A 14,002-nucleotide genomic window follows, 5' to 3' on the forward strand; every position below is an offset into this window, starting at 1 on the left:
AATCTATACAATTGATATATCTACAATTATCTATATATCCTATATGTTCTCTTGTATTCTTGATTGCATATCAATGATCAATTTTTTTTTTTTTTTATTGTCGCCAATTTTGATGGTCTTATATTTAAACTCAAATAATAGAGATATATATCTCTCTGTATAGAGATTACACAGAGATAGAATATATATATATATATATATATATATATATATATATATATATGAATATATATAATATATATATATATATATATAAAAAAATGAATATATATAAGAATATATATATATATATATATATATATATATATATATATATATATATAATCTATCTATATCTATCTATATCTATCTATATCTATATCTCCCAACCGTCTTCCTTTTGTCTTCACAGATAATGAGCTCTCGTTAGCTTAGCTCTTGTTTTTATTTGTGGAAATAAGTCGGAATCTCCTCTATTTTAGATTCTAGCTTGGGGGGCAGGGCACTGGAGGTCACACTTAATGTGGAGGGGTTCAGTGGAGGTTACTGTTAAGGGTGCAGGTCACTGTAGAGGTCAGTTTTAAAAGAGCGGGGTACTGTGAAGATAAATGTTAAGTAGGCAAGGTGCTGTAAATCTCACTGTTGAGGGGGCGGGCTCTGTGAAGGTCACTGTAGAGGTTACTTTTAAAAGGGAGGGACACTGTAGGGTCAGTTAAGGGGTGGGCCACTGTGGAGGTCACTTTTACAGGGTGGACCACTGTTTAGGTCAGTGTAAAGGGGGCAGGGGACAGTGGAGGTCACAATTAAGAGGGTGGAGTTCAGTGGAGGTCACTGTTATAAGGGTGGAGTTCAGTGGAGGTCACTGTTAAGAGGGTGGACTTCTTGAGAAGTCACTGTTAGGGGGTCGTGTGCTGTGGGAATTGTTAAAGAGTTTCTACCATCAGAAATACTGTTACGTAGCTGACTGACATAAGCGATGTGCTAATGTCAGCACTACATAACAGTATGTTTTTTACATTTTTTGCCTGCAGTCGTTTTGCTAACATACACACTTTTATAATATGCTAATGAGGGCCACTGTGGATTTCCTTTAACCTCACACACAAACATTAAATAAAAAATACACCCGTGCGAAGCCGGGTCATTCTGCTAGCACCCTTTCAATCTCTGAGGCTATTTTGAGGGACTATTTTTTCATGCAGGGGAAGAACATCTGAACTTACTTGCTACATTGGGACTGGAACGATGATCAGCACGGTTCTTCATCAGTCGATCATCCGCTGGTAATTTCTTTGGTTCGGAGTATTCTGGCCAAGGAATTTGGGGACTTTCAGGTGACCCGTTCTGACCAGTGTTGTTGTAAAGCTCAAAACCCTCACTTTTAGGTCGAGGTTTCCCTGAGCCACGACGATCTAAAAGAATGGTTAGAAAAAATAAAAAATAAATATTGAAATTGACACTTTCAGGTATTTTTAAAGAAATCACTTTAACTACATTAACAAAACAGGAAAGCGTTAACTGAGCAGTATTTACAGAATGTGACCTGATAAACTTATATGTGTGTATAATGTTCTTTAACCCTTTCAACCCGGGCCAGTTTTCTCCTTCCTGCCCAGGCCATTTTTTGCAAATCCGACATGTCACTTTATGTGGTAATAACTTTGAAACACTTATTTATCCAAGCCATTCTGTGATTGTTTTCTCGTGACACATTGTAATTCATGACAGTTGTAAATTTGAGTCAATATACTACAACCTTATTTACGAAAAATTCCCAAATTTATAAAAAAAAAAAATCAGGAAAAATTAGCAATTTCCAAAAATTCAATTTCTCGGCTTTTAAAACAAAGTGATACCTCATAAAATATGTATTACTTAACATTCCCCATATGTCTACTTTATATTGGCATCATTTTGTAAATGTTATTTATTTTTATTTTTTTAGGACATTTTTAACCACCTCCGGACTGCCTAACGCAGATGTGTGGTCCGGAGGTGGCAGCCCTGCGCACAGTCACGCATATATGCGTCATCTCGCGAGACGCGAGATTTCCTGTGAACGCGCGCACACAGGCGCGCGCGCTCACAGGAACGGAAGGTAAGCGAGTGGATCTCCAGCCTGCCAGCGGCGATCGCTCGCTGGCAGGCTGGAGATCCGAATTTTTTAACCCCTAACAGGTATATTAGACGCTGTTTTCATAACAGCGTCTAATATACCTCCTACCTGGTCCTCTGGTGGTCCCTTTTGTTAGGATCGACCACCAGAGGACTCAGGTAGGTCAGTACAGTCGCACCAAACACCACACTACACTACACCCCCCCCCCGTCACTTATTAACCCCTTATAAACCCCTGATCACCCATGATCACCCCATATAAACTCCCTGATCACCCCCCTGTCATTGATCACCCCCCTGTCATTGATCACCCCCCTGTCATTGACCACCCCCCTGTCATTGACCACCCCCCTGTCATTGACCACCCCCCTGTCATTGATCACCCCCCTGTCATTGATCACCCCCCTGTCATTGATCACCCCCCTGTCATTGATCACCCCCCTGTCATTGATCACCCCCCTGTCATTGATCACCCCCCTGTCATTGATCACCCCCCTGTCATTGATCACCCCCCTGTCAGGCTCCATTCAGACGTCCGCATGATTTTTACGGATCCATGGATCGGATCCGCAAAACACATGTGGACGTCTGAATGGAGCCTTACAGGGGGTGATCAATGACAGGCGGGTGATCACCCATATACACTCCCTGATCACCCCCCTGTAAGGCTCCATTCAGACGTCCGCATGTGTTTTGTGGATCCGATCCATGTATCCACGGATCCGTAAAAAATCATGCGGATGTCTGAATGGAGCCTTACAGGGGGGGTGATCAGTGACAGGGGGGTGATCACCCTGATCACCCCCAGTCATTGATAACCCCCCTGTAAGGCTCCATTCAGACGTCCGCATGTGTTTTGTGGATCCGATCCATGTATCCATAAAAAATCATGCGGATGTCTGAATGGAGCCTTACAGGGGGGGTGATCAGTGACAGGGGGGTGATCACCCCCTGTCATTGATAACCCCCCTGTAAGGCTCCATTCAGACGTCCGCATGTGTTTTGTGGATCCGATCCATGTATCCGTAAAAAATCATGCGGATGTCTGAATGGAGCCTTACAGGGGGGGGTGATCAGTGACGGGGGTGATCCGGGAGTCTATATGGGTGATTACCCCCCCTGTCATTGATCACCCCCCCCCGTCATTGATCACCCCCCCCCCCCCCGTCATTGATCACCCCCCCCTGTAAGGCTCCATTCAGACATTTTTTTTGGCACAAGTTAGCGGAAATTTTTTGTTTGTTTTTTCTTACTAAGTCTCATTCTACTAACTTGTGTCAAAAAATAAAATCTCCCATGAACTCACCATACCCCTCACGGAATCCAAATGCGTAAACATTTTTAGACATTTATATTCCAGACTTCTTCTCACGCTTTAGGGCCCCTAAAAAGCCAGGGCAGTATAAATACCCCACATGTGACCCCATTTCGGAAAGAAGACACCCCAAGGTATTCGCTGAGGGGCATATTGAGTCCATGAAAGTTTGAAATTTTTGTCCTAAGTTAGCGGAAAGTGAGACTTTGTGAGGAAAAAAACCCAAAAAAAACAATTTCCGCTAACTTATGCAAAAAATAAAAAATTTCTAGGAACTCGCCAGGCCCCTCATTGAATACCTTGGGGTGTCTTCTTTCCAAAGTGGGGTCACATGTGGGGTATTTATACTGCCCTGGCTTTTTAGGGGCCCGAAAGTGTGAGAAGAAGTCTGGGATCCAAATGTCTAAAAATGCCCTCCTAAAAGGAATTTGGGCCCCTTTGCGCATCTAGGCTGCAAAAAAGTGTCACACATCTGGTATCGCCGTACTCAGGAGAAGTTGGGGAATGTGTTTTGGGGTGTCATTTTACATATACCCATGCTGGGTGAGAAAAATATCTTGGTCAAATGCCAACTTTGTATAAAAAAATAGGAAAAGTTGTCTTTTGCCAAGATATTTCTCTCACCCAGCATGGTTATATGTGAAATGACACCCCAAAACACATTCCCCAACTTCTCCCGAGTACGGCAATACCAGATGTGTGACACTTTTTTGCAGCCAAGGTGGGCAAAGGGGCGCATATTCCAAAGTGCACCTTTCGGATTTCACAGGCCATTTTTTACAGATTTTGATTGCAAGGTACTTCTTACACATTTGGGCCCCTAAATTGCCAGGGCAGTATAACTACGCCACAAGTGACCCCATTTTGGAAAGAAGACACCCCAAGGTATTCCGTGAGGGGCACGGCGAGTTCCTAGAATTTTTTATTTTTTGTCACAAGTTAGCGGAAAATGATGATTATTCTTTTTTTTTCTTTTTTCCTTACAAAGTCTCATATTCCACTAACTTGCGACAAAAAATAAAAAATTCTAGGAACTCGCCATGCCCCTCACGAAATACCTTGGGGTGTCTTCTTTCCAAAATGGGGTCACTTGTGGCGTAGTTATACTGCCCTGGCAATTTAGGGGCCCAAATGTGTGAGAAGTACCTTGCAATCAAAATGTGTAAAAAATGGCCTGCAAAATCTGAAAGGTGCACTTTGGAATATGTGCCCCTTTGCCCACCTTGGCAGCAAAAAAGTGTGACACATCTGGTATCGCCGTACTCAGGAGAAGTTGGGGAATGTGTTTTGGGGTGTCATTTTACATATACCCTTGCTGGGTGAGAGAAATATCTTGGCAAAAGACAACTTTTCCCATTTTTTTATACAAAGTTGGCATTTGACCAAGATATTTTTCTCACCCAGCATGGGTATATGTAAAATGACACCCCAAAACACATTCCCCAACTTCTCCTGAGTACGACGATACCAGATGTGTGACACTTTTTTGCTGCCAAGGTGGGCAAAGGGGCACATATTCCAAAGTGCACCTTTTGGATTTCACCGGTCATTTTTTACACATTTTGATTGCAAAGTTCTTCTCACACATTTGGGCCCCTAAATTGCCAGGGCAGTATAACTACGCCACAAGTGACCCCATTTTGGAAAGAAGACACCCCAAGGTATTTCGTGAGGGGCATGGCGAGTTCCTAGAATTTTTTATTTTTTGTCGCAAGTTAGTGGAATATGAGACTTTGTAAGAAAAAAAATAAATAAAAAAATCATCATCATTTTCCGCTAACTTGTGACAAAAAATAAAAAGTTCTATGAACTCACTATGCCCATCAGCGAATACCTTAGGGTGTCTACTTTCCGAAATGGGGTCATTTGTGGGGGTTTTCTACTGTTTGGGCATTGTAGAACCTCAGGAATCATGACAGGTGCTCAGAAAGTCAGAGCTGTTTCAAAAAGCGGAAATTCACATTTTTGTACCATAGTTTGTAAATGCTATAACTTTTACCCAAACCATTTTTTTTTTTTGCCCAAACATTTTTTTTTTATCAAAGACATGTAGAACAATGAATTTGGCGAAAAAGTTATATATGGATGTCGTTTTTTTTGCAAAATTTTACAGCTGAAAGTGAAAAATGTCATTTTTTTGCAAAAAAATCGTTACATTTTGATTAATAACAAAAAAAGTAAAAATGTCAGCAGCAATAAAATACCACCAAATGAAAGCTCCATTAGTGAGAAGAAAAGGAGGTAAAATTCATTTGGGTGGTAAGTTGCATGACCGAGCGATAAACTGTGAAAGGAGTGTAGTGCCGAAGTGTAAAAAGTGCTCTGGTCATGAAGGGGGTTTCACCTAGCGGGGCTGAAGTGGTTAAGAAAAATTTCCAAAACACACTTTAAGACACAGTTCAGGTCTGAAGTCACTTTGTGGGGCTTACATAGTGGACCCCCCCACCCCATAAATTACACTATTGTAGAAATTACACCCTTCAAACTACTCAAAACTGATTTTACAAACTGTGTTAACCCTTTAGGTGTTCCACAAGAATTAAAGGAAAATGGAGATGACGTTTTAAAATTTGACTTTTTTGGCAGATTTTCCATTTTAATCCATTTTTCTCTTAAACACATCTAGGGTTAACAGCCAAACAAAACTATTTCTTACCCTGATTCTGCGGTTTAAAAAAACACCCCACATGTGGTCGTAAACTGATGGAAGGGCACACGGAAAGGTACAGAAGGAAAGGAGCGCCATATGGTTTTTGGAAGGCAGATTTTTCTGGACTGGTTTCTAGATGCCATGTTCCATTTTAAGCCCCCCTGATGAAATCTTACAGTACAAACTCCCAAAAAGTGACCCCATTTTGGAAACTAGGTGATAAGGTGCCAGTTTTATTGGTACTATATTGGGGTACATATGATTTTTAATTGAGATATATTACGCTTGTGTTAGGCAAGGTAACCAAAAAATGGCTGTTTAGTCAGTTTTTATTTTTTACATTCATCCGATCATGTGCCATTTTTATAGAGCAGGTTGTTATGGATGTAATGATATCAAATATGTACTTTTTGTTTGATTGTTTCAGTTTTACATAATAAAGCATTTTGAAAAAAATATTAATGTTTTTATGTCTCCATTTTCTGAACGTCTTATTTTTTAAACATTTTCTGCCGACTGTATTGTGCAGGGCTCGTTATTTGCATGAAAAGTTGACATTTTTATTGGTACCATTTTTGGGTACATTTGATTTTTTTCATCATTTATTACACTTTATGGGGCAAGGTTACCCCAAAAAATTATAATTTTGGCACAGTTTTATTTATTTATTTTTCCATCGTTCAACTGAGGGGTTAGGTCATGTGACATTTTTATAGAGCAGGTTGATATGGACGCAGCAATACCTAATGTCAATTTTTTTTATTTTTTTTCACTTTAGCACAATAGTTTTGAAGCAAAAAAAAAACACCCCATATTTTAGTGTCTCCATTGTTTGAGAGCGATAGCTTTTTTTTTAATTTTTTGACCTAATATGTATACTTTTTATTTATTTATTTCATTAACACAATAGCTTATTTGAAACAAAAAATATGTTTTAGTGTCTCCATGTTCTGAGAGCTATAGCTTAATTTTTTTTTTAGCGATTCCTTATAAAGGGGTTCATTTTTTGCAGGATGAGGTGACTTATTGGCATAATTTTGTGGAACATATGCCTTTTTGAGCTCTTGGTGTTGCACTTTTTGTGATGTAAGGTGACAAATGTATTTTTTTTATGGTATTTATCGGACAGGGTGGATCATGTGATATATTTATAGAGCCGGTCGTTACGGACGCGGCGATACCTAATATGTGTGTTTTTTTTTTTATTATAAAATCAGGGGAAAGGGGCGTTTTTTTTCTTGTTTTACTTGATTTTTTTTTATTAAAAACACTTTTTTGTAACTTAATTTCTGACTAACTTTTGGGGGTATGAACTCACCTCTGCAATGCATTACAATACATCTGTACTGTAATGCATTGCCTGTTAGTGTATTACACAGAGTAATGCACTAAACAGGTTGCCTAGGAGACCCAGCCGGGGGCTGGATCTCCTGGGCACCCGTAGAAGGCAGGTCCTGAAACCGTACAAGGTATTGGGCAGCCTCTGCACGGCATAGGGCTTCCTTCTTACCCATCAGGTCCCCGCCACAGCCGAGCCGGCACCCGATGGGCTCCCTCACCTGCAGCAAACCCCTTCTATGTCGCGGTCAGCGCTTACTGCTGCATAGAAGGGATTAATGTGCCGGCATCAATGTTTTCACAAATGCCAGGCGCATACAGCAGGGGTCCAGCTAACGGGAACAGCCGGTCCCCTGCAGCTGATCGGGTGGGCGCAGTTCATGCACCCGCCCGATCAGAGGGCCGCAATAGTACGGTGCTGGGCGGCAAGTCACTTCCCGCTGCGCCGTACTATCACAGCGCTGGACGGGAGGGGGTTAAATACTGTGCCGATTCCCTATGTGTACAAGCCAACTGCATTCATAAGAACAGGAAGAAATCTAATTGGATAGGTCATCAGTATCTGGTCAGTGGGGATCCAACAACGAGACCTCCAGCTGTTTGAGAAGGCCACAGCCTTCTCTCTGCTTTTCTTAGGCCAGAAACAACATGTTAATGGGTCACATGGCCTAGGTGCAGCTCAGCCCTATTAAAGTGAATGGGGCTGAGCTGCAATACCAATCAAAGCCTGTTTTTTTTTTTTTTTTTTACAGCATTTCTATTTTTTTACGGTGTTCACCTGAGGGGTTAGGTCTCGTGATATTATAATATACCTGGTTGTTATGGACACAGCGATACAGCGGTCCGAATGGAGAAGATGAAGAAAGAAGGTGTATGGTGAACGGTGTAGGAATTACAACAGTTTGCATATGTGCCTCCCACTTGTTAACCTTTATTAACAAACAGACGGATCCCACAGGAGGTTGCCACGCTAATAAATCGAGCAAGAAAAGAAAAATCAGGTGGTCTCTAGGAACTTAGCGTGTTATTGCAGCCTCCCGGCAGTAGTTAAAACTAATCTTTATTGTTTTACAACTAAAAAGAACATATAAGTCTCGGGATCAAACAATTAAAACTATCAGGAATAGGTCATACACGGGATGACAATCTATATTGTTGAACTGTGATTCACTTCTGAACTAGTGTGACCCTAAAGGGTTAAAGCCGCACACTCAGTGCCCACATGCATCAATTCAAATTCACTGTATGACCTTCCTGCCTAAAAACTGAAAGCCTGCTTCCCTACATGTTTCGCCGAGCGATTCGGCGTCTTCAGGGGAAACTCGCAGGTTCAAATGTTGGGGGCGGGGGCGGGGCATTTAAACCCTCGGTTTCAGCTTACTATCGCAATCAGCCAATCCTTGTAGCTGTCTCATATGGGGAGCGTGTCCGCGTCATCTGTACCCTCCTACTTTGAGGCCGGGCTTCCCTATGGTCATGGCTTATGTGTCTGATCTCACCTACGATGCGCGGCGCATGCGCCTTGCCGGCACTGATGTCAGTCTAAGGTCGCATCTTTTCGCGCATGCGCAATGCTTCTTGTTGTCACGGTCCTGTTTCCAGGTTATCGTGCATGCTCCGGGTGATGACTCCTCGAATCCTGGCATTATACTATGCTTCGTCCGGACTTGTATTCTAATAGGGATCCATGCACGCCTCAATCTTACATACCAGGTCCATTCTGCAACATTCTGCACCCTGGGTGAGGGCAAAATGATTATTTTATATCCCTAAACCTATTGTCCACTCTATCAAAGTTCTATTATATTTATTAGGGTAAGGATTATATATGTTGCAGATTTCATTGCTTTACCGATCTACATTTACTGTTTTTAACTTGGTATGAGAGGTTTACAATGGTGCACCATGTCTGGCGACTGTATACATATAGGCCTGGGGCATGTCCCACACTCGTTGGGTATCTAGACTAGGGGTAAGTACTCGTGACCCCCACTGTATCCTGCATATGTCCGGTAACAGTGTTATTCACATGCCCCTATGCGCCACTTTGGCATAGTTGTCCTAAATCTAGCTTTTGTAATAGATGTATATTTAATTTTTTATTTATGCTCATTTTCTCTTACAGATGGACTCTTATCCTGCCAGGGAGCCAGCAACCAGGGCAATTTTTATCCAACAATCGGGAGACTACCCGCGAGACAGATGACACCTCCCCAGGTAAGCAAAGGCAGGTCTATTGACTGGACGATAGTGCTTGATCTATGCCTATATCCCCTTAATTTGGCGCAATCTAGCTCCTGCCCCCAAATTATATTTAGGGAACAAATTATTCTGATCCCAGTAGTTGACTTCCTTCGGAGATCATTTTAATTATCTCGATTTTATACTAAAGACCAAAAAAGCCAGTGATTCTAATATTTACAAAAAGGATGTGAAGGTAAATCCTTCATTCAGCCCATTAGGGGCCAGAGATTGGAGGCGGTATATCCACCGCGCCTCCTCTTGCTGTAATTTACGGTCCACACTGCCATGCCTAGGAGAGCTCCGTACCTTCTGTATCCCCCACACCTTCAAGCCTTGTGTCTTCCCACTATGACATTCCTGTAAATGTCTAGATAGTGGCGTCTCTTCACTGGTGTTGAGGTCCCGTGTATGACCTATTCCTGATAGTTTTAATTGTTTGATCCCGAGACTTATATGTTCTTTTTAGTTGTAAAACAATAAAGATTAGTTTTAACTACTGCCGGGAGGCTGCAATAACACGCTAAGTTCCTAGAGACCACCTGATTTTTCTTTTCTTGCTCGATTTATTAGCGTGGCAACCTCCTGTGGGATCCGTCTGATTTTTCTTTTCCCACTTGTTAAGGGACCAAAAGTGGGACAGAATAATCATCATAACTCAAACTTTCACTTTTCAATACTTGGTTGCAAATCCTTTGCTGTCAATTATAGCCCAAAGTCTGGAACGCATAGACATCACCAGACGCTGGGTTTCATTCCTGGTGATGCTCTGCCAGGCCTCTACTGCAACTGTCTTCAGCTTGTCCTTGGGGCATTTTCCCTTCAGTTTTGTCTTCAGCAAGGGAAATGCATGCTCAAATCGGATTCAGGTCAGGTGATTGACTTGGCCATTGCATAACATGCCACTTTCCCTTAAAAAAACTCTTTGGTTGCTTTTGCAGTATGCTTTGGGTCATTGTCCATCTGCACTGTGAACCTCCGTCTAATTAGTTCTGAAGCATTTGGCTGAATATGAGCAGATAATATTGCCCGAAACACTTCAGAATTCATCCTGCTGCTTTTGTCAGAGAACCAGTTCCATTGGCAGCCATACATGCCCACGCCATGACACTACCACCACCATGCTTCACTAATGAGGTGGTATGCTTAGGATCATGAGCAGTTCCTTTCCTCTTCCATACTCTTCTCTTCCCATCACTCTGGTACAAGTTGATCTTGGTCTCATCTGTCCTTAGGATGTTGTTCCATAACTGTGAAGGCTTTTTTAGACGTCGTTTGGCAAACTCTAATCTGGCCTTCCTGTTTTTGAGGCTCACCAATGGTTTACATCTTGTGGTAAACCCTCTTTATGCACTCTGGTGAAGTCTTCTCTTGATTGTTGACACACATACAACTACCTCCTGGAGAGTGTTCTTGATCTGGCCAACTGTTAAGGGTGTTTTCTTTATCAGGGAAAGAATTCTTCAATCATCCACCAGTTGTTTTCCGTGGTCTTCTGGGTCTTGATATTGCTGAGCTCACCGATGCGTTCCTTCTTTTTAAGAATGTTCCAAACAGTTGTTTTGGCCACGCCTAATGTTTTTGCTACAGCTCTACATTTTTCAGCCTAATGATGGCTTGCTTCACTGATAGTGACAGCTCTTTGGATCTCATCTTGAGAGTTGACAGCAACAAATTCCAAATAGCACACTTGAAATTAACTCTGGACCTTTTATCTGCTCGTTGTAATTGGGATAATGAGGGAATAACACACCTGGCCATGGAACAGCTGAGAAGCCAATTGTCCCATTACTTTTGGTCCCTTAACAAGTGGGAGGCACATATGCAAACTGTTGTAATTCCTACACCGTTCACCTGATTTGGAGGTAAATACACTCAAATTAAAGCTGACAGTCTACAGTTAAAGCGCATCTTGTCCGTTTCATTTCAAATACATTGTGGTGGTGTATAGAGTCAAAAATGTTCGGACATCGACGATTCTAATATTTATGGACCTGTAACCGTGACCTCCACAGAACCCCACTCCCTTAACTTTGACCTTCACAGCCTGCCCCTTTAACAGAGTTCCACAGCAACCCACCCCCTTGACAGTGACGTCCACAGGGGACCGCCCCTTAATATAGTGACCTCTACAGCACCAGCCTATTAACACTGACCATAGGTTATAGTCCCCTTTAACAGAGACCTCCACAGCAACTGCCCCTTTAACAGTGACTGCCACAGTACCCCACTCACTTAACAGTGACCTCCACTGTATCCTGCTCCCTTAACAGTGACCTCACAGTAACCCGCTGTCCCTTTAATAGTGGTCTCCACAGTCCCCGCCCCTTTATCAATGATCTCCACAGTACCCAGTCTCCTTAACAGTGATTTCTATACTATTCCTCCCCCTTAACGCTGACCTCCATAGACAGTCCCCTTAACTGTGACCTTCACCGCTCCCTGACGCCCTAACAGAGACATCCACAGCACCCGCCCCTTAAACAGTGATCGCCACAGCATCCTGCCTCCTAAACAGTGACCTCCACAGCATCCACCCCTTTATTAGTGACCTCCACAGTACCCAGTCTCCTTAAGTGATTTCCTCAACACCCCGCCCCCTTAACAGTGGCCTCTACAGCAACCTGCCCCTTAACACTGAACTCCATAGCGGACCATCCCCTTAACTGTGACCTCCACAGCAGCCCACCCCTAGGGTGGCTAGAGGTCCGGTTTCAGGGCGGACAGTCGCCCTGAAACTGTCCGCCCTGCGCAGGGCCTGGACGGAAACAGGGATGTATTTTTGAACAGCTCACTCTCAGCAGCACTGTGCTGTCTGAGCGTGAGCTGCAGGGAGAATGTCACCCTCCCTCCCACACCTGCAGCTGATAGAAGTTGATTTTTACAATTTTTTCCAGTCACTGTTAATGGGCCAGTGGCCACTATTAAAGGGGCAACTGCTGTTAAGGCAGCAGGGTACTGTTAAGGCACCAGGGTACTGTGAGGTCACTGTTAAGGGAACGAGGAACTGTGGCGGTTACTGTTAAAGGGACGGGTGCTGTAGAGGTCACTGTTAAGGGGGAAGGTCCCTGAGGAGGTCACTGTCAAGGAAGTAGGGTGCTGTGAAGGTCAAAGTTAAGGGGATGGGCTGCTGTGGAGGTCCCATTTAAAGTGGCAGGGCACTGTGGGGGGGGGGGGGGGGGTCAGTGTAAAGGGGTGGGAGAGACTGTGGAGTTCACTGTTGAAGGGGCGGGGTGCTGTAGAGGTAACTTATGGGAGATACTGTCGATACCTTTTAACGATGCAAACATTACATGAAATAGATTAAATATACTGGTTTTCTCATATATACAAAAATGAGTTTGTCTGTCTGTTCTTTATGCGCGATCAAATGACTGGACCGATCTTCACCAAATTTGGCACACAGGTACATCAGGTGTCCGGAAAGTTTTCAGCTCTCTAGGACATACAGTTTGAGATAGTCCCAGAAAATTACCTGCATTAGCAAATACAAGCCTGCAAGGGTTTTTCTTCATATACCAACTGTCATACACACAGCCACATGTGCCTTATCAGTCAATATAGGCTTGCAGGTCATACTCCAGGTTTCCATAACAACTGATGACGTGTTTTAGCAGTTTGCATGTCCTTAAAAATTCTGTCATATAAGGTGTCAGGATTAAATACACAGCTCAGCAGGCAGTATCACACAGGATAGGATTAGATACACAGCTCAGCAGACAGTATCACAAAGGATAGGATTAGATACACAGCTCAGCAGACAGTGGGGCGGGGTGCTGTAGAGGTCAATGTTATGGGAGATACTATCGATATCTGTTAACGACACACAGAAACCTGAAATGAAATACCTGTGCAAAGCTGGGTCCTTCTGCTATAGTTGTATACACTCACCTAAAGAATTATTAGGAACACCATACTAATACAGTGTTGGACCCCCTTTTGCCTTCAGAACTGCCTTAATTCTACGTGGCATTGATTCAACAAGGTGCTGATAGCATTCTTTAGAAATGTTGGCCCATATTGATCGGATAGCATCTTGCAGTTGTGTGTGTGTGTGTGTTTACTGTAGAGGTCACTTATGGGGGATACTGTCGATGTCTTAACACAACACAGAAACAATAAATGAAATACATGAAATATACCCGTGCAAAGCCAGGTCCTTCTGCTAATATATATAGCACCATACAGTGCTCTGATAGGGTGGGCATAGTAGCAGTGCGAGCCGCTGCTGTATGCGCCATTGGTGAAAATATGCCGTGGTCCATCCCACTGGATTGCCCTCAATGAATGGAGCCACTCCATCTATAGTACTGCTGGATACAGAGTACAGCACTTTGCTATTTCCAGCAGGCCCATAGAGATG

The 14,002-nt window shown here is 42.9% G+C and overlaps 1 protein-coding gene across 12 annotated transcripts in view; it reads right to left on the reverse strand.

Moving 5' to 3' along the window:
- Nucleotides 1-14,002, reverse strand: part of AFDN (afadin, adherens junction formation factor) — a 296,787-nt gene that overhangs the window by 105,477 nt on the left and 177,308 nt on the right. For all 12 annotated transcript variants that reach the window (XM_044289638.1, XM_044289639.1, XM_044289640.1 and 9 more), the window contains one exon: nucleotides 1,203-1,391. In XM_044289638.1, coding sequence (XP_044145573.1) covers nucleotides 1,203-1,391 — 189 coding nt within the window. The remainder of the gene's footprint in view (nucleotides 1-1,202; nucleotides 1,392-14,002) is intronic.

This window comes from Bufo gargarizans, chromosome 4, assembly GCF_014858855.1.
Source record: "Bufo gargarizans isolate SCDJY-AF-19 chromosome 4, ASM1485885v1, whole genome shotgun sequence".
NCBI lineage: Eukaryota > Metazoa > Chordata > Amphibia > Anura > Bufonidae > Bufo > Bufo gargarizans.